At 40.0% G+C, this 21,139-nt stretch overlaps 1 protein-coding gene across 1 annotated transcript in view; it reads right to left on the bottom strand.

Annotated features, from left to right (window-relative positions):
- The window catches only part of TAFA1 (TAFA chemokine like family member 1), a gene marked incomplete at both ends in the record, with an annotated part of 217,278 nt that overhangs the window by 40,242 nt on the left and 155,897 nt on the right, over positions 1–21,139 (bottom strand). The window contains one exon of the mRNA XM_084269492.1: positions 4,358–4,498. Within this exon, the coding sequence (XP_084125618.1) occupies positions 4,358–4,498 (141 nt within the window). The remainder of the gene's footprint in view (positions 1–4,357; positions 4,499–21,139) is intronic.

The following is a 21,139-nucleotide window of genomic DNA, read 5'->3' on the forward strand; positions in this document are numbered from 1 at the left end:
TGCATGGCTGGTATAAACCAGGAAACAGCAGAGCACGGAGAGTTAAAACACCAGTCCTGCTGCTTGAGAGCTAACGCTTCAAACCCTGTGTTGCAGACAACATGGAATGGGATCATCTCAGATCTCTGCAGAGACCTTTCTCACAGGAATAATTTAGCGGGAGAGATACTGCACAGCATTTCAGTAGCACCTTCCTTTTCCCTCACTGGTTTTGACCAGTGTTCAAACCACACCATTTCCTATCAGCACTGGCAACATCCACAACCTGCATGAAAGTCCCTTTGTGACTGATTTCAAAAGCCAGTGCAGGTGCTTTTTAGTTATTCCATACTCTGTGGTCTGAAAAATTTCACAGATAACTGTGCAGGGAATATTGAAGCTGCCTCTGGAAGAGTTTAAAAGAAGGCTGGAAGAAGACTGAAGGGAAGGGAACAAAACATTTAAGCATTAAAACCATGTGTGTCTGAGAGCATCGTTAACTGCAACATAGTAAACTTCAGTATAGGTGAACAAATTAGGTATTATTCAAAGGTCTGGAAGAACACATGGACGTAACCACCTACTAACTGTACAGAATGGTTCAATACTGCTGTAAATAATATGGTACAAAACACATTATTCCCAGCATAAAGGTGACGGTATTAACATTATAAATAGCTTATATTGCTATTATGTTTTTATAACAATCATATGATGTATTAGAACTGTGAGAATAGTATCAGAACTGTTCTTTTCCCACCTTCTTTGCCCTGGCTGTATGTGACCAGTCTGTCTACTGTTGTTCTGGAAGGAATGTGAACAGCTGCTGCAAAGAGCAGTGGAAAGTACGAGTATCCTTACAGAGGATGGGAATTTTCCAAATAGGAGAATTTTTACATGCTTTCAACTAGAATGTAGAAAAGGGGGAGACTCCCACGCCCAGTCATAGAATCATAAAATGGTCTGGGTTGGAAGGGACCCCAAGGATCAGACAGTTCCAACCCACCTGCCACAGGCAGGGCCACCAACTGCCAGGCCTGGATATACACAAGGTTGCCCAGTGGAAGGGAGTGTTCAAAACCATCCTTCAAAAAAACCCAACCCTGAAGTAGTGAAGGCAGAAAGTAAATATGCAACAGAAAAGGCGAAGAAACAGAAACTAGCATCTCTGTTTCATGACAAGATTTGGCTTTTGTTTTGCTCTCACTGTTGCTATTACATAATTCATTGGTGATTGAGGCAGGTTTTAGGACAGCGCCTACTGAATGAGCAGCAAGGAATAATTTATAACTTAGGAGGCTGCCAGAGCCTGGCCTCACTATACTTTTTTAAGATGAGGCCCCCAAAAAAAAGTTTGCTGGACTTGGCAGAGCGTGATGCTTGGGAATACACAGCAACATCCCACCCTTCATTGCATAAATAACACATTTGCAGCCTGAATTTCAGCTCATTCAGGAGGAGGACTGCATACGTGAATCCTGTGTGCTACCATGGTGTGCTACCCAAGATGACATCTCACAATGACAGGGGAAAGGACCATCTATTACTCCTGATACTTATTAAAAAGCTTAATCTGACTCCTACATATAATTGTATTCTCTCTTAAACGGAAAACAAAACTATCTCTCCTTACAGTGCCACCCACACAGCCTAGTTGCGTCCTGCAATGATGGCTGGTAGGAGTGGAAGGCAATGCAATCTTTCCACTGTAACATCAACACAAACTGTCAAAGCATCAGCCTTGATGAGGTGTTTTCTGATGGATTGGACTTTGAAACACCAAAAGCTTAATTCTGATCCCACTAAGTCACAGTTTGGCCAATAGTATAAACAGGGGAAAACAGAGGTTCAGCTTGTTTTGTACTCGGAACCCTCAGGGGGAGATGGCTCAAGGCAATAATCAACCACAGATGGGACTCAAACTGCTAACATGGGATCTATCTCACAATCCTTGTCACTTCTCAAAGGTGGTCAGTGTGCTGGTGTGAGTATACTGATGAATCTGAACCCCACAGATTTTTAATTAATGGAGACAAGCAAGCTCTTTTAGTGACATTATGGTTTGAGTTTGTATACAGGGTAAAACCCAGGGTGAGATTAAATGGTCTTAATCATTTCAATATGGTAGGCAAGAAAAGGTAAGAAGTTGCAAATGACCTTTTGAAATGTTCTCAATGTACAAAAGAAATAGCAAATCCCAAATCTTTGTGTGAGTTAAAGTACTGACGTCAATGGGACTCCCATGGGAAGTTTTAGGAGTTGCTTTAGCGAGAACAGAACCACTAAATAGGTCAGTTTTGGCTTAAGACAGGTCAGTATGTCAAAAGCCCCAAAGCAAAGTCTGGTTTAAAACAAAGGCCAAAGAAAATGCCCCTTCTATTAATTTTTACCACAAGTATATTGGGCTTTTGGACCATTTATCAGCCATCTACAAAAGAAGCTATGGGCTGACTACAACAGCTGAACTTGAAAGGGGAAGACATTCCTTTGTAGTGTACATTGGCTGGCTTTGAAGTCACTGTGAGTCTTATCAGTGACTTCAATGGGACTAGCTTTGCACTTTTATATTAGCCATTGTTTTATCCTTACCCCTTTCAAAATTCCAGACAATAACATTTCTTTTTATTGTAATCCTGACAGAGCAATTAGGCTCCAGTCCACACCTGCACCCGACTTTTTTTCTTAGCACAGCGTTCTTTGAGCTCCTTTTTGAACAGGATTATGAGATCTGAATTAATGGTGTCTCTCTGCTCTATCCAGTGCCTCTGTCTTTCATGACCTGCTGAAGAACATGAAATTCTTCAAGGCTTGTACAGCTGATCTTTGGTTAAGACCAGCTGTAAGTTTCACCTACGGTTTTATGAGTGTGCTTAACAGAAAAAGAAAAAGCTTCTTTTTATCAGGGTAATTAAGCAATAACAGAATGACAGAATGTGGATTAAAGTGTAATCATTCACAGGTGCATTCATAGCATGTTTCTAGTCACGAGTTCAGATGCTGAATTGCATTGCCAGTGTAACAAGCTATGAAATACTGCCTCATAATTTCCAAATCTGGAAGTGTTTTTGAAAAAATAAACTGTTTTCTTTCTATGTTTAATACACAAACCAGATGAGTTCACACCACAAACACCTGCTGAGAAAAGAAGTTCTCATCCCACGAAGGCAACCCCGATCTCTCATCTTTTTGGTGCTGAATGTGCAAGCCTCAGAGGTTTGTCTACACAATCCTCCAGTTTACAGCTCTCACCAATACTCCTGTCTAACTTTGGGCTACAGCTGGACCAGTCCCTGCTCCTCTTAGTGATGCTACAGCAGGAGATTGAGGAAAAATACCCAGAAGAAACCATTTTCCCCAAAGTTTGCTTGTACAGCTAGCCTTCTCACTCACTTTTGGGGAAGCTGAATGCCAAACGACATACCCAAAGAGGAAATGCTGGATGTTTCCAAACCCTGTGGCTACACCAGCATGCCAGGATGCCCAGTTATGGGAAGGTTGAGGAAAGCCCAAGACAGACCCTACCTCAACTCCACCTGAAATGATCCTCAGGTCTTCAAAGCACCTCCGGGTTGTGGGGTGGTATAAACTTTGACACCAGACATTGACCACAAAGAACTGGGAGGAATTTTTACAAGATACTCTCTTTCCAAAGCTGCTGCACAGAAGGTTTCTGCAACACAGGGCTTGGGAAGGGTAACTAATGGGATTGGTATCACTTACTCTCCACCTTCCTAGGCAATTTACATTTTGCTAAGCACTTCCAAGCCATGGGTCTCTCCCTGTCTGCTGCATGGTTCCATTGCTCCTGGAGTCCCAGGGAGGAACAGACCCCATGGAGCCAGACCTGGTGTGGACCCCAGACATAAAAACCATGGTGCTTTTCCTTCAGAAACAAGATCCCCATGACAAGAAAAGGCACCAGTGATTTCAAATGATAAAGATTTTTTTTCCTAGCTTTTTGTGATGTTACAACACAAGAACACAGGATTCATTTAGTTATCTTCACCACTGACTTTTCATATGGCTGTTGTCCCTTGAAATATTCATGAAGCAAAAAGTAACATGGCACTGGGGGAGGGCTCTATAAAGTGACACAAGGGATATTTTCATCCAGTTATTTATTAAGAGCTGTTAAACTTCACTAAGTGCCTGTGCTGAGCGTGATACTCCTGTTCTTGTGAATAAATCTTCACATGACCCATGTGCAAAAAACAATGCACTAAGTAGCAGGCAAGGTGGTATAAATGTATCCTTATACTCCTTTTCCTCTTTTGTTAAATAGAGAACACAATCAACTTCCTATGCATAATGTATAGATTTAAAGCTATTTACTGGATGGTACACAAACAGAGACATGTATACAGGAGGAGCTACTTGCCATCAACACAGGAAGGTCTGTTTCTTGTAGTCCCAGCCACTTTCCCAGGTAGACAGGAGCATTTTACTGTTTGTGATCTTTCCTCAATTCGATTCTTATTACAGCATCTGTGTGCTGCTATAACTTCACACGTTCCTCCTTCTGGCAAAAAAAAAGATAAAAGAAAAAAAAAAGAAAAGAAAAGAAAAAAAGAAAAAGAGAATATTGACACTCTGATTAGGACGAGCAGCAGCGGCTAATCAAAGCACCCAGGCATGCTCCTGTCTGTGTCTCTGCACAGCTTCTATACAGGTGGGATCACAACATTATTTCTCCCATTATGAGTGCTCCTGGCTAAGCTGGGTGCTGCTATACTCCAGATTTAATAGGAAACGCAGACAAACATCCCTCTACAGTAGATACAGCTTGCTTGTTTTATATCAGAAGCTTCTCTGACATCAGCAGAATTTCTGTCCTAAAAATGACTGTGCCAAGGTCTGGGCCCAAAGAAATGTAGGTAACATGCTGCAGTAAATGTGCAGCGAGTGTTGCCTGTTTTTACACTTGTAATACCAGTGGCCTCTTCCCCCAACTAGTCTCTCATATGAGGACTGGGGCTAAGGCAATCCATCTAGAATACTTGGAGTTTTCTCCAAGTATTTGGTTCTGTGCCAGAACTCAGCCCCGAGCAGATGAAAATCAACCTCTGCAAATTACAGGACGGTCCCACAGCATCTCCTTTTGCTACCCTCCTCACTAAATTGGCAGTTTCAAAGGCAGGAAACATTCCCATTGTATACAAGGACACGAGGCTTAATTTGTCTTCTCCCTGGTTGTTCTTTATGAACATTTGCAATAGTTTGATTAGGTGGAGAACACAAAGGAGTGATGGGCAGATTAGACAGTTGCTTAAGACTCGGTTTTTGTGGCATATGCTATGCCCCAAAACGAAGTGTCAAGTGGGTTGCTCCCATTCACCTAAGCTGCATGGCTCAAGGATGAGACACCACCGTGGGCTAATGCATTGCCCAAGAAATTTCCCAGTTCCTCAGTTCAGATTGCATTTAGCTCATAATCACCAAGTATTTAAGTCAGTATGTTCCCCACAGATATTTGGCTACTTTATGAAATTGCGGCATAAATTTGGCAGGATATGTTTAAACTCAGCACAAAGCTTCGTGCGCAGCCTACTGAAGAGCAGTGAGTGTAAGAAGGTTTGTTAGGCTTGCTAGAAAAATGTTATTACTTTATGCCACTATGAAATGCTAACAGTACATTGCTTTTACTATAGCATAAAAAGCATCATTCCTGTCTTTGGCTTTCATGCCTTTTCTAACAGCTCTGAGAGCTTTTGGACACTGTAGTAACCCTGCAGCCAGGTAGGAGAATAAGCAGTGTGGAGATACCAATCCATGTCTGGCTGTGAACAAGAGATCTTGGAAGACGTCTGGGAGTCCAGTGGCATCTCCCCACTCAGCAGTGAGTCCTGTTACCCAGTGACTCTACAAATGTGATATTTCTGCCATGAAGCTTTGGGGAAGACAGGCAGGGAGAAATCTCCCTTGACTCTGTGTTGCTAAGGTTTTTATGGTGGTGGTGTGCCATCAGGTCTACCCGCAGTATGAAGTAGCACAGCTACCAATGAACAGGGACTCTGTAAGCAGTGGAACTCTTATATAATATTAAATTTTCAAACTGCTGACCTTCGAGGGTGAGCCAGTGGCTGAAAACCTATGACTGTCCATTAAGGTAAACGAACTTGGATTGTGGCATGGTCACAGGGTTAAGCACTGATGAGTTTGCAAGCGTGAGGCAAGACTAACTGCAGTAAATATTTAACTCATCTGGAGAGAAATGCTGCTGCATGTATTAGTTATAAGGTGCATTTGGCCTGCTGACATAAAGCTTTTGAAAGCCACTGGGTACTATAGAAGAGAGACCCCAACAATTCAGAAAGCTATCTTTTAACAAATGGTCTTTTAGGTGTCTCTTAGGAGTAAGAGAAGTCGTGACAATCAACTCAGCCCCAAACGTTTCTATTTTCCTATGAAGTAATTCTTCCGATAAACTCCCTGTTCCCCCATCCAAATCATATTGAAAGCAATGAAAGGATTCTCTTTGGTTTAATTCATCTTATGTTCATGCCCTAAGAGAAGAAAGATTTGTGATTTTATTGATTGCAAACTCAACAATAAAGATAATGTACGCAGTAATAAGCATTTCTAATTTTAACCTACATAGACTGTGTGGTAAATATCTGTGAATAAGCTAAACACTTAATTTTCTCTATTAATTTGCTGTATGAGTACTAATAACCACATGAGCTAGTCTTGCTTATTTGGTTATCTATTACAAATGATGGCTTGTGGTGGATGAGCTTTATAACACCTTTAATTGTTATGTGGAAGCTGAAGTTGCCGCAGCAATAAAGAATTTAACTCCAAGTGTATAGTTGTTTAGGAGTGGCAAAACATAATGAAATGACAAAAGCAATGAAAAAAATACTTTTTTACCTCTAGACAGTTAAGTACATTAATTAGAACTTTTATCTGCATGGACTATAACTGAAATGCAAAAAATAATGACAGCAATAAAAAGTCCCTTTCCGGTGCTGACATAGATGAAAAAAAAATCCATCTCACATGGAGAAACTTATTGATGTTACACATGCTATTTTCCTGGAAATTTTTTTAATGTGAGATCAGATTTTTCCACTAAAGCACATTTTTCAGCCTTTGAATGACTCCTGGGTAGCATTGTATGGCACGTGTTCTCCTAGTATATGTTTTATGAACCATACATGTACATGTTAGACATTTCAAAAGCCATATACAAAATGGGAATAGATCAAGACACCCAGACAAATACAAATGGTCACAGGGTGACGAGGAAAAAAACCTCATTGAAAAGCACAGCCTTGAGTACGTTATTTGCCTAAATACATACATACTGGGAATATACTGGAGGGGAGGTTCAACTTAAATATCTTTCAGCTTTACAAATGAGGTAATAAGTGAGAATGGGGAGAGGAACACGAGTCAGTCTTCAGTTTCCACTGTATATATCTATACTTCAGTTTCAGATGTATATATGAAGTACCTTTTTGTTCTGAGATTTTTTTTCTCTTTGGAGTGGGGGTTAGGGAGAGCGCCAAGAATTGCTACAATACCAATGTCTGAGGACTTCTGCTCCTGAGACTGATTATTTTTCTCAGTGGTTCTTCTAAATTATAAGAAGACCTGGGTAGATGCTGCAGCGCTGGGAGACCTGAAAAAATCTGAATGATTCACCTGATAGGCTGCAGCAAAAGTTTAAGTTATTACAGCAAAGAACAGAAATGTCTTTTTTTCTTTTAAAGTTTATTGTCAGTTGAGCTAAGGTACCTTCTGGCTTTGTTTCCATAATAACAGCCTCATCCAACCCACTGAAGTCAATAGAGGATTTGACATTGATTCTAGAAGTAAGTGCCTTCTGAATGTTTTGATGACGGTTACATTTCATGAAGTGACTGCTTTATCCACCTGGCAAGAAAGAGAGCTTAGGGTTGGTTTGGGTTGTTTTAATTTCCTTCTGCCCCAAGAAAATGAGAAAACAGTTTAGAAATTGAATAAGAACTTGCAAATCAGGCATAGCTTTGCTCTTTTTTTCAAGAAGCTTTGGAGGAGGAAATGTCCTAACATGACTTATAACCTCTTCACTCCAAACATCACCAGGCTGCTGGTGAGAACAGCTGACCCTTTCCAAGCACTCAATTCACAGGATACCCCAAACTTTGCATGGAGGAAATGTGTTGATTACTAAAGCAAGAGGGACAGAACTGCCTGCTGGGAAGGATTCAGGGCTGTTGAAAATGGTAACTAATTATGTGTGGCAGATGACTCTGCTCACATTTCCTAGCCCACATAGGTTTATAAACATAAACCTAGAAATTATCCATTGTTCCTACTGTAAAACAGGGACAACTGCTTGCTACACCTGAAAATGGTTTAATTCTAATTGGGGAACACTAAACCCCTGAAAACATGTTCAGTTTTATTTCTATTATAAAGCCACCTTGAGTTTACACACTGCAGAGTGAAATATTTTATCGTAAGTATGAGCCTACTGTGGGTGGCAGTGATTTAAAATATCTAATCATCTATAGGGTCTGAGTGCTTGCCTGGCAGAAGCCAAAAAGCCATTTTCTAGTCATCTCTTTTTTTTATATCTCTAGCTGAGAGGTAATAATAAAAGCATATTTTGCACTTCAAAATTATAACTCGCCTCTGTATTCTAGCCAAGCCTGAACTTATCAGTAAACAAACATAAAAAAGGCAAACAGCAGTACTGATTTGTGTTATACATTGTGGAAGTCATTAACTATGACTCAGGTAGCAAAACTTATACGTTCTCTCTTTGACAGTGATGACAATTTAATAGTATTTGACTCTGCTGAGTTACATGGAGCATCCTGCAGCAATGAGAGAGGTTGTTTATCAAAATGATAAACATGTTTTCATTTCCTCCTTGGCTGCATGTATGTGATCAGAAGTCTAAGGCCATCAAGAATTCACTTATTCTGGCCACCAGGCAGACATTAAGCTATTCAGGACCATCTGTGCTTGAAATGAGTTCCACTTAATGGACCTTCCTAGGGCAGGTCAGTCATAATGAATGCATGTGTGCATGAATGCATGAGCAAAGCACCGCTTAGGTGAGACTTCTTGGGTTGTTTGGCGAAGGCACAGACGGTTGATAGATAAGATATGCCTTTCTTTTTGGGGTCATACGCCCAGTGATTTTAGAATTCAGATCCTCTGGTACATTCGCTCCTATCTCATCATCAGTGCAGCAAGCAACCTCAGCCAGTTGAAGGTTGTTGTAAGAACTTGTTCATGTTACTCACCAAAAAAAAAATAGAAAATAGTGATACCCAAACAACTTTATAGGCTTTGCTGGTTAAATTCTGCTCTCTGTTACACCATAAGCCACCCACCGTGGGAACATGAGCAAAGGAAATCGTATGGACTGGTTCCATCAACATTTCCAGAGAGCCCATTAGAACTGTGACTGGATTTTCTAGCTCTGTTAATTTATAGAGCCTCAGCTAGACAGCCTATATTCCAGCGTTGTCATCCTGTTTGGGGTCATATACCCAGTGATGTTATTCCGATAAATGCTTAAATATGTGCAGATGTTGCTAGACCTAGGAGATCACAGGAAACTATAAACAGAATTGAAGTTCTTTAGACTTCAAGGAAATATTTAACAACGTGATAATAAAAAAAAAAAAAAAGAAAAAATACCATCAGACACTTGAAAGCTTTCTGAAAAAGTGCCTACAGAAACTAATGGGTAAAAAAATTTGCACCCTTGCCACCTCATGTCTTTATACAGTCATCCTAGAGAAAGAAAAGGCAACCTTGTGATAGCCATTTTTATGTTTGCTTAAAAAAAAATCAGATTTAGGGGCTGCAGTTTGAAGACTTTGGAGTTTGAATAAGCTTTGGAAACTTCCCAGGTGTAATTAATACATTCATAAGCTTTAATCAAAATGTTTATGCCAGCTAATGTGCCAGAACTACAGACTACACTGTGCTCAGGGGAAAATACTATACTTTACTTTACTTTAAGAAATAATAAGCCACTACTATGTTACTTACAAAATAACACTTTTGCCTCTGACGGGAATATGTAACAGATGGAAAAACGAAGTCCCATGCTATGCCACGAGCCACTTCATAAGTGAACAAATAAAAGACTCCTTGTAGCCACAATGCAATTACACTCCAATTTTTTGTTTTACATATAATCCACTGACACTGCATCTGTTCCAGAAGGAAAAGGATCAAGCTTGCAGGATGCGTTTCTGCAGGCAGGGCAGTGTGCCTTTCTGTGCATGGAGGGTGACAATGGCCACGGAGCGATCAGACTGGGCTTAGGGGTTTTACTCATTTCTACAAGGTCAAGGCTAACTGCACCTCAGCTGCCAGAGCACTACTAGTTCCAGCAAATTTACAAAATACCCGAATCTGGGCCATGAACTTTTAAGTAGCACAGAGGTACCATCAAAAAATGGACCCAGGCATATAAAGTAAGCGTTAAGCCATAGGTAATTCTTTCCTATTATGTTAACTGATACAAATAGATTCATGGGCTGCTCATTTTATATGGAGTGACAATAACTGTGGGAATTTGTAACGCACTGCACATGCTCTGCATTCTTCCTGGTTATATTATGGATTTTTTTTTTTTTGCCCAGTGGATCAGAATAGACTGCAGGAGTCAGATTCCTATATTTATATTTTCATTAATATTCAATATTTTCATTGTTCATTATGCAGAATATATATTATTTTCATTTTGGGAAGGCTCTACGCAACTGCAGCTGCACAAGCGATTCCCGCTGTGGGTCATTAAGTTTTAGGTTGGGATATCATTTTCTCGACTGTTGCTGCTAGGAAAGAGTTCTGGAGACACAGGGTGCCTCCTCTAAAGAAAATGCTGCCTGTTTACAAAAGACTGGACTGGGTAGTTCCATGAAGAGCATGGCTAGAGAAATTTGGTTTGCCATGGATTTGCACCTTGTAGCTCATTTCAAACTCCTAGGGAGCTTCTTCTGATGTCCCAAGTCACTTAAGAGAGTACTCAAGGAGGTCACGGCTCAACTCAGGAGCACATGGGCTTTTTTCCTGGTGGGTGGTGAAGCATTCCCCTTTGGTTCAGACCCCAATTCCTCTATCACCGGTACAGCAACAAGAAAGGTTATTGCCTTGGTTCGTGTTGACCCATTGTATAGACAGAGTCAGGACAAGAACTGCTCGACAAAGCAGGTCAGCTACCACTGGGAATTAATTTCATACTAAGCCATGGTTTTAATAGATGCTGAAGTCAATTCATAAGCTAAGAGGGGCAATGTGCGTTCAGCACAGGCTCCTCTGGTTATTTACGGTGCTATAAGCCGATTTTCTAACAGTAGTTTCCATAGAAAAGGCCATTTCCATGGAATGAAACTTTTCTACAAAATCCAAACCAAAATAATTTCTAGAGAAAAATAATATCTGTAAAATATCTTGTTCAGCAGAATGTGAATATTTCATTGGAACACTAACTCTTCTTTTTCTTTTATTTTTTTTATTTGTATTTTATTTTCCATTCAGTGTAATAGGGGAAGCAGGGGTGTGCAAAGCTCTAATTAGCACATGGATTTGTAGCCTTTCACAATTTTCTCCTAATGCTCTCTGCCATCAGCCACAGGAGGCTTTTTATCTGAGAGATTTACAGATTCTTATATTTACACCCAGAATATACTCTGATTCTCAAGAACTGGCTTATTCACAGAAATTTAAGTATTTTTCTTTGTAAGGGAGAAATGGTACGGATTCCACTCTTGAATTCACAAAGAAAACTGAGAGCACACCAGTGTACGAGATGTGGGTGGATCTAGGGCAGGCTTATGGATTTCCATATCAAACCAATATACACACTAGAGAATAGGTCTTTCTACTAAAGAGCCTTGCAAATTGATCTCCTGAGAAATTTGCACAGGACCTTATTCTTATGCATATTTTAAGAAAAAAAAGTCTCTTAAAGATGAATCAAAGGAAAAATGGTCTCCAGAAAAACAAGGCAATCTTCTAGCAGCCACTGCCTCTGGCACAGTGCGTCTCAAATGGCAGAGCAAAAACCGGCGTTGGCTGAGGTATTCAAGAGGACAACAGGTCAAGAGTGGCTGGAGAGGAATGCTGATGAGGGATGTGCTTCTAGCTGGTACAGAAGCAGAGTTATGGGTAGTTTTAATTATGATTTTGCATGCACATATGCAGTATACACATACAGAAAAAATGACAGGCTTTGTGAGGAAATCCCACCTGTCGTGTGTGCTTGCTGTCCCTAGCAGGCAGGAGAGAGAGCAATCAGGCAGCTGTCTGCAGAGGACTGTACACTAGCCCATAATGTCTGATGCTTTTTTTGGTCACAGGGAGCCTTGAAAGTGAATTGTAATAGGTACTATTAGCATTCTCGTATTGATGAACTACGAAAAGCAGATATGTAACCCATGAGGCAGCCAAGAATCCAATGTTCTCTTAGTGGGGATCTTCAGTCTTTTAATGAGGTTTTTTTTTTTTTACTTCAAAGGGAGAGCAACTTAAAGAAACTTTGAGAAATAGAGGTTAGAAATTAGTTTGTGGTAGGATTTGCAGCTCTGGGATTCCATTAAGAGATGTACATGAAGAGGCAGGGCTTTGAAAATTCAGAAAGAAAAGAATTTTGTTCTTGAGAAATAGCTTAAATTCCATGTCAAAAAGTAATAGATATTATAATTCTAATGTTCACTGGCTTTTGGTGAGATATGACACTCCTAAAGGTCTGTATCAGTTGTAAATGAGATTTCTTGGTCTAAGTGATGTAGGCAGGCCTTGTAAGCCTGAATATAAGATCTAGAAGTATATTTATAAAAACAAAACTTGCCCTTATTTAATTGGGTTGTTTGGAAAATTTAATATTTGATATCACAGAATCATAGACTGGGCTGGGTTGGAAGGGACTCCAAGGATCATTGAGTTCCAACCCCCCTGCTACAGGCAGGGCCACCAACCTCCAGGCCTGGAGCTACACAAGGTTGCTAGAGAAGATTAAAAACAAAAAACAGTTTGGGCAAAATACAACCAGTGCTCGTCCTGTAACTTAAACTGCAGGCAGCAGTATGAGCTAGAGATTAAAAAGATCTACTCTGCTATTCTGACCGCTGCTTTGCAGCTGCACAGCTTTTCCCTATCACCAGTTTTCTAGGTAGCAAAGCTGTAAAGAAATGAACATTGCTGCTGCTGAACAGAAATAAACATTTCCAATATTGGCATGTCTAGTTCCTTGCCAGAGCACAGTGAAAATCCAGAATGGAATTAGGTCTGAAAATATTCTGACAACAAACCTTGGGTGAACCACAGAACAGGGTTCTTGGGCCCTCAAAACATTGTTCCTCTATAAAAGGCATCCAAAGAACGGATGATAAGTCAAGAGAGTCTCAGAAAAGACATACAGTGAAAAAACACAGGATAACTCTCCTTTTGGATGGAATAATTAGGCTGATAAGAAATAGGTGATTTAGGCACAGCTGCTGCTGAGAGATGAATGTAGAAATGTGCATGAGAAGTAGTTACTAAGACAGGATTTAGAAATTATTCTATGTCAACCCTGTGAGCACTGTTTGGTCCCCGACAGAGCCTCGCTCTTGCCCAACGGGCGTTCCCCGAGCACCTTGATGTTTCCAGATCTCTAAAACTGCCTAATCCTTCTATTAAATGCCTTTATCTTCAGCCTACTCTCCAAATTGGGAAACTGTATTACTTTCCCCATCAACCTCAAAAGCGACTCAAAAATTGCTCATTACATTCATAGTGTAGCCTTTATTGTTTCATATGATACAGGAAAATTTCACACTTTTAGGGTTTCTGTGAAATATTCGTGAATAAATCTACTGATTACAAAGAACAACAATAACCAACTTTAAAATCCAGTCTTTCAGTCAAGACAAGATAATGCAGCGACCTTAAACTCTTGTGGAAAAGCAGAACAAGTCTGTTCCATACAGTTTGTCTTTTGATATGATTGCTGAGATAAATTCATCCCCAGATAATTTCATCCACTAAGGTGATTAGCCTATGGAGAGTCTACAATGTGTTTACTGAGCAGAGTAACATGGTTTATGGTAATACTCTTGTCATGCTTTATAAATGCGTGAGGTGGGTTTTATGAAGTAGGTAGATAAGGGGTGGTGAAAGTAATGTGATCCATAAAAATGTACAGTGATGAAGAGCTAGGATTGCAGAGATACTACAGACAGACTGATACAGAGAATTATAACCAGTGCAGAAGCTGCATTAATCTTCCAAAGAATGGCAATAAATAAAACAACAAGGAGGAATGGGACTCAAATAATTTGGCCAGTCTATAGAACTAAGACGTTAGGGTGGGATCAAGCTGAAGATGTTTGGAATGGGGTCTCTTACAGATGGGTTTTCTGGCTATAGAGGCAGTAACATTTTTGTCAACAGGTTTGACCACATGTTGCAAAATCCATGAGAAGGAAAACAAAGGACCATAAGTTACAGCATATGTAATGAAAATGTCACTGTACAGGTGCTGCGTGCCATGAGCAGCAGCAGTAAATTCTATTCTCTGCTGCAGCTAAGCAATGTCAAGCAATCATTTCCCAGCCATTTTTCAGTGGACAAGCATGCACATTATCCCATCCCATATATTCCTCGAGTCATTCACACCGTGACCACCAGCAGCTGGTCCTACATTTGAGCAGAAAACTCTTGGCCAGGAACTGACTGTACAGTGGTGCAGCAGGACAGAGGGTGGAGCTGAAGGAACAGAAGCAATCAGTTGGTTTTGCATAGAAAGCACTTTGCACAGCATTCATTATACATAGCAGAAGAACTTGGTAGACACCTGCCTAAGGAATTTATAGCACAAACATCACCAAAATCTTATTTAGCTTCAAGCACAGCCCAGTAAAGGTTACAGACTGGACATGGCAACACTAATGTTTTAATTTTCAGACTACTATACTGTGGTTATAAATTAACCAGTTTAAAAAAAAAAAAAGCAAACAATTCTCTCTCAAAATAATCTATCTCATCCAAACCTAAGCATGATTAAGCTGTTTCACTACAGGTCAGGACCAAACTATGTTTGAGGAAGAGATGGAAGCAGAGGATGACATGGGATTTAGACTTTGCTGTTCTCACTATCTAACTCCTCATTGTCACCACTTCTGTGGGAAGCCTTAGTGGGATGGTGGTTGCCTCCACCTCACAGTAATTTTAAGGGCGAGGACAGTGGCAATACTGGTTCCTCTAATTTTCTTCTTTCTGTTTTATTTCAGTAACATTCATCTCAAAAAAGAAGTCTAAATTTTGAATTTCTCTTTTTCCAATCTACTTTAAACATTTCCCAAACCTCCTTTCCCTACATTTTCCCACAGTCACTATCCTGAGCTGCTTTTGTTATACGAGTCTCCATGTTTTGATGTCTCTCTCCTCCCTGCTTCTGTTGATGAGCAATATTTTATTTCCTGTCACCTTGATTTGCTCTGTCTTTCCGCTCCAGCTCTCAGCATACAATTCTCACCCTGATTTATTCTGGTTCCCCTCTCTCTCTCTCTATTTTTACCTTTTTTGTAACTGCATTGAATGTTTCTCTCTTTGACAATTTCTTTCTCGTCTCTCTTGAAGCTCCTGGTGAACAACACAATGCAGTACTACCTCCTAATAATTGATCATCTGGCTCCTGTTCAGATTTGTGCTGCTTCTTTGAATACATGTGCAATTCAGTTCACTCTGTTCCCTTATAATGTGAATAAAAAGGGCTGCATACTTGAGTGGAAATACATGAAGTCTAGTGAGCAAATAATTTCCTACTTTGAAAGCAACGTGTGATACATTACAACATCGGCTTGAAATTCATATTAATTTATTTTTTATTAGTTAAACAGTAGCAGTGCACAGGGAGCTCTGCAGAACCAAAGAGGCCAGGCGGAAAGCGCATTAATTTTTCTCTCTCCTGTTTACCCTTGGTAATGATCTGTATTCATCCAAATTCTATCTCAGAGAATTTGGAATCAGCTTTTTTAATTAAAAGTTGCTTTTAAACAGATTTTTTTTTTAAACTAAAAGCTTTTTGGTGAAAAACATTGGCACTTGGCTGCCAAACATCAATAAAGTTCAATTCTAGATATAATCCCTGTGTCTCGGAGAGGGGGGTGTGTGTGTGTTGTAATTCACATAACACAACTACTTTTAGCTAATGATTTCCAGTTTCTTTCCTATACAGTACTACAGCCAAGAAATTTTATGCCGTACACACATCCACATCAAAAAAGGGAATGTATTGGGAAAGCTGAAGTCCAGACAGAGAGGAAAATAGGAAATTATTTGAACCATGTCTCTTATGATCACAAAGGAGCCATTTTACACTTAAAAAAAAATTAAAAATCAACCTTAAGTCCAAAATAAACTACACAATATATTTCAAGGCAGTCATGCAAAAAGAACAAAGATATGCACATGTCCTTCTGCATGTACTGCAACTTCCTAAGGAAAAACAGCAAACCAGTTATGATGCGGACACTTCCCTCAATTCCTCTTACACTTATCCTGCCTGATGCATGTCTACCTTTGTCCACTTTTGAGCCAGTTGGAAAACCACCACTTCATTCAACCCCAAATGTTTTGCTTCAGACAGCTCCATGGGGTTCATTCGCATCCAGGGTGCGCAGCTCCAGGTGATCCCCACCAGGGATACTATCCTAATGCTCTGAACCCTCAGCTTAGTACCAGAATTTCCAGTCTTGAAAGTTTTGGATAATGCTGAATATAAGCTGGGCTTTCATTGCAAGTAAAAAAAATTAAAAAAAAAAGAGAAATGCCTACAAACTAGAAATAGGGCATCTCTGCCAACTCTTTCTAATAGCATGTTAGAAATTAGAAGCAGAAGAGGTCATCTTGCCCAGTTCTTTCCCAGTATCAAAATGTTTCCCTCTGCACACTCATGAGCATCTTGCTCAATTTATTTTCACATTATTTAAGCAATTGGGCTTCTGCTGCTGCAACAGGGGATCTTTTGAAGATACCATTCTAGCGTTTAATGTGATCTACCATTGGGCTGAACAGCAAAAAAATGTTGTGTGTTTTCTTTTGCTCAGTTTTCCTCATTAACCCTAATTGTAATGCTATGACCAACTGAACACAACTATTCCCTATTCTATGTTTACAGATGTCAGATATGTTTTAGATGGTCATCACATCCCCCATCATCATTATCACCACTTAGACAAGCTGTGCATTTGCTGCTTCTCTTCATCTTTCTTCATAAGCCTGCCTCCATCACCTTAATTATGTCTACAGCTCTTCTCTGCATCATTGACATCAATGGTACTGATGTTTGTAAAACTCTACTATATAACAACAACATTATTATTAACAGTGATGAAAATGCTGTGCTCTTAAGTTGATGAGTACTATTATCTCCATTTAAGAAAGGAAATCTGCCCTATTTTCCCAACCCAGCATTTATCTCTAGTCTGCTCTTCAGTACTGTTAACTAAAACATAGCCAACAAAGTTAATACTCCTGAAAGATGGTAGATTCACATTAGCTATTAGGAAGAAATTCTTCCCTGTGAGGGAGGGGAGGCCCTGGCACAGGCTGTCCAGAGAAGTTGTGGATGCTTCATCCTTGGTAGTGTTCAAGGCCAGGTTGGATGGGACTTTGGGATAGTGGAGGGTGTCCCTGCCCATGGCAGGGGGTTGGAACTAGATGATCTTTGAGGTCCCTTCCAACCCAAACCAGTCTGTGATGCTATGAATTTTCAAAAATATGTGAGCAGCAGTGTATAAACTACCCAAAACATGGGCATTTATCTATTATTGCTTAAGGCATGTAGGCTCTATGGAGATAGACAAGGAATGAAAACAAGGGATAGAAACACAGACATGCTATGCAATAGAAAGTCTAGCCAACAGTCTGAGAGTGGAAGAGGAATGCCATACCTAGTTGAAATGGCGCTCTGCTTTCCATCAGTGTTCTCAACAAGGAAAGAAACTATTACCTTCTGCTCTTTGACAAAATGCCATTGCTTCCTTATTCTTTTCATCCCCACTGTAGCACCTAGCAATTTTCCAGCATTAATACATGAATACATCTTTCCCCCAGATACATTAGTGCACATTTTTCTAGTTCCACTCACATTATTGCCTGGGCCTTCAAATTTTTCTGATCCTTTCTATTATAAGCCTTAGACTTCAGTGACATCTCTCCGAACACATACTTTGATATGACTGGTAAATGGGTAGATGCCCTGTTTCCTGTGAGCCACAGCCTGGATAGAGCAGTCCCTAAATGTTTATTTTAAAACTTGTAAGATGAACCCTCTGTGGCCAGAATGGAGTAAGTAGAATAGAGTGTTGAGCCCAATTTAAGACATCCAGCACTGAAAAGATGTGGGTTTCCCTTCTTTTTCCAAAGGGAATCTTCTCCTTACCACTACCAAACTGCACACTAGCAAAGAGGGAATTTAACCCTGCAGCCAGGGAAACTACTGACTTTCTACTAAACAAACAAAAATGTAATATCAGAAACACCTTTAAGGCAGGCCTGGTTGACAAACAGGTGTTCTCTCTGTAAGACAGTTTTCTTATTGATCTGTGCTAACATCTTGCAGAAGTGAACAATCTCATTGCCATGTCAAAGGCTAACCATCTGTGAACAAGTAATGCAGCCAGAAAATCCATGTTGCTACAATAATAGCTTTAGGACGTGTGTCTTATTTCAATCACCACAAAACCAAATCCACATAGAAGATCTAAAAAAATCTTTTTCTGATAAATCAGCGTATCCAGAGAAATGCTTTTGCTTACACAATTTCATTTAAATAAATTACAATAATTTACACACTCTATCAAGCAGGTAAGTTACTGAAATAATTGGAAAGTTCATTTATTCCATTTCCTGCTTTAATATTGCAGTCACCTTCTCACAGTCTCTTCTCTTAGAAAGCATAATTCTCTCTGTGGGACAAATCACCTCATCAATATCTAACTATATACATTAGTACTTTCAGGATCAGACATTTTCTTTCCACACCAATAAACAATATTCAGCCATACTGGCACTGGAATTTTAGATTTAAAGACCATTCTGAGGGATCAGTATGAACCATCACAGGATCATACTGAGAGGCAGGCTAGTGAATCGGGGGTTGGACCCGATGATCTCTCGAGGTCCCTTCCAACCCCTACGATTCTGTGATTCTGTGAATCAATGGTGCTGGAACAGAAATCTAATGGGAGGACTTTCTCAGACCAGGAGATGCTCTTGTGAGAAATAGTCTAGCTTGGTGGGAGAGCACTAGGTCCTAAATTATGGCCATATCAGAAGGTGCTGAGGTTGCTGGGCATAACCTTTCAGTGAGGGATTTAATAATCTGCCTGATCCCTTGAAAACATGAACCAGGATCTTCCTTATATTGAGATCAATAACTTTTTGCATTATTATCTGTCTCTAGGAAATGTTTGAACATTGTCCAGTCCACCTCTGTTACGAGTATAGCTTTATCATTGAAAAATCTAAGATTGTCGCTAGATTTGGAAGACTTGAACTTTGTCCTTCTGCTCACTGGTTATGCTTGAGGAACGGCCTCATGTAGTTCCAGCAGTGTGACATCCAGAAACAACTGGTACCCATCCTCTTGATGATGACCTGCAAGGATCAGAGATGAGCTTGTGGTTTCTTCCACCCAGGTAAGACTGGCAAGAGCACTTGAGTGCAGGTGTTTCACTGGCACAGCTGAGTACTAAGATGTTGGCATAACCAGCAACTAACAAAGTGCAAATTTCTGTACCTCGCTCTTTACATCTAAGATAACAGTGTGAGTGCAGAGGACACGGAGAAGGTGGCACATGGGCTTATAAAGTCTGAGATCCTGGTGTTGAACTGCAGCAGACACAGAGGCAGGGAGGGAATCCTTACACAAGACTTTTCAGCTCAGTGCACAGCACAGGAGAAAGCTGAGCTGGGAAGAGGCACAAAGGGACACAGCTGCCCCAAATTTCCCATTCTCCTGCCCTGCTTTGTTCATTCATGTTTTCATTGTAGCAATCAAAAGCCTATCATCCCTAGCCAATGTAGGCAAACTATCTGTGAGGTCTATTCAATTTGTGTATAAATATTCCACTGCTTGCTGCTTTCCAAACAGATCAAATCTCCTGGGCATTTGCGGTCTCCTCCCCACTATCACTATTTTGCTGGCTTGTTTCAGCTGAAAATTTGCACGATCTTGAAGCATTGATTCCAATTCTTTTTAAACTAGGTTGGATAAAGAAAGTATTGTAGAGACTGACAATAGAAAAAAATACTGCAGAGAGCTACAATAGAAAATACAGCACTGTCAGAAACTCAGCAAACGCATGGTTCTCTCTTCTCGGGTTCTTTCAACCCAAAAACCTCAAAAACAACCAATTGGCACTTCTTGATGTGTATTTGCATGCTTGTTTACTTTTCAAAGTAATTAGCTTTTAAAGTATTACTAAGGAGCTGAACAAATGTAACGTATAGTTCCAAAAACAATACAAGAGAAACTGTTTGCATTTGAATGAATTTACTTTGCTGGTACTATGCATGTATCAGCCGAATGAACACTTAATGTTGAACATTAATTATACAAACAAAAGAAATGGCACAAAGCTGTTGTCTGTGTTAGTTTTCTTCCAAGATTAATCCTTGTTTATGTTAGAGGTTTTGTGTCCTAAATAAATTACTAACTGTGACTGCTTCAAAAGGGATGATATTTAAGATGATTGAAAATACGCACTGATCAATGTTCTAGACAAATGAGCTCTTAGCTGTTGATGCTCATTCACTGACCCTCAGTAGGTAAGAAATTCTTTTTATCATGCTGTGTGTTTTATCAGATGGTCATCAGCATGATGGACTGATGATAGCTCTGCTCCCTTCTGGACAGTTATCTAACATACAGGATTTTCAGTCAACTGCTTTTGGTTTTATGGCTTTTTTTCTGACCAGGGAGAGAGAGAGAGAGGGAGGGAGAGGAGACACTTGGGCATCACAACAAAGCAAAAAAGAAAAGTGTTAAACTGCACGGAAACTTCTTGAAGAAATACAGGTTTAGTTAAAGCAAATGTTTAAACTGAACTCCCCCAGATACTACTGATTAAATAAAAAACACAGAAGAGAGAGAAATCATTTTGGCAAAAGGCGATGGCAATCACCTTCACAAAAAATGCAAGATTGCAAATGT

Source organism: Gallinula chloropus (genome assembly GCF_964237585.1).
Source record: "Gallinula chloropus genome assembly, chromosome: 12".
NCBI classification, from domain to species: Eukaryota; Metazoa; Chordata; class Aves; order Gruiformes; family Rallidae; genus Gallinula; species Gallinula chloropus.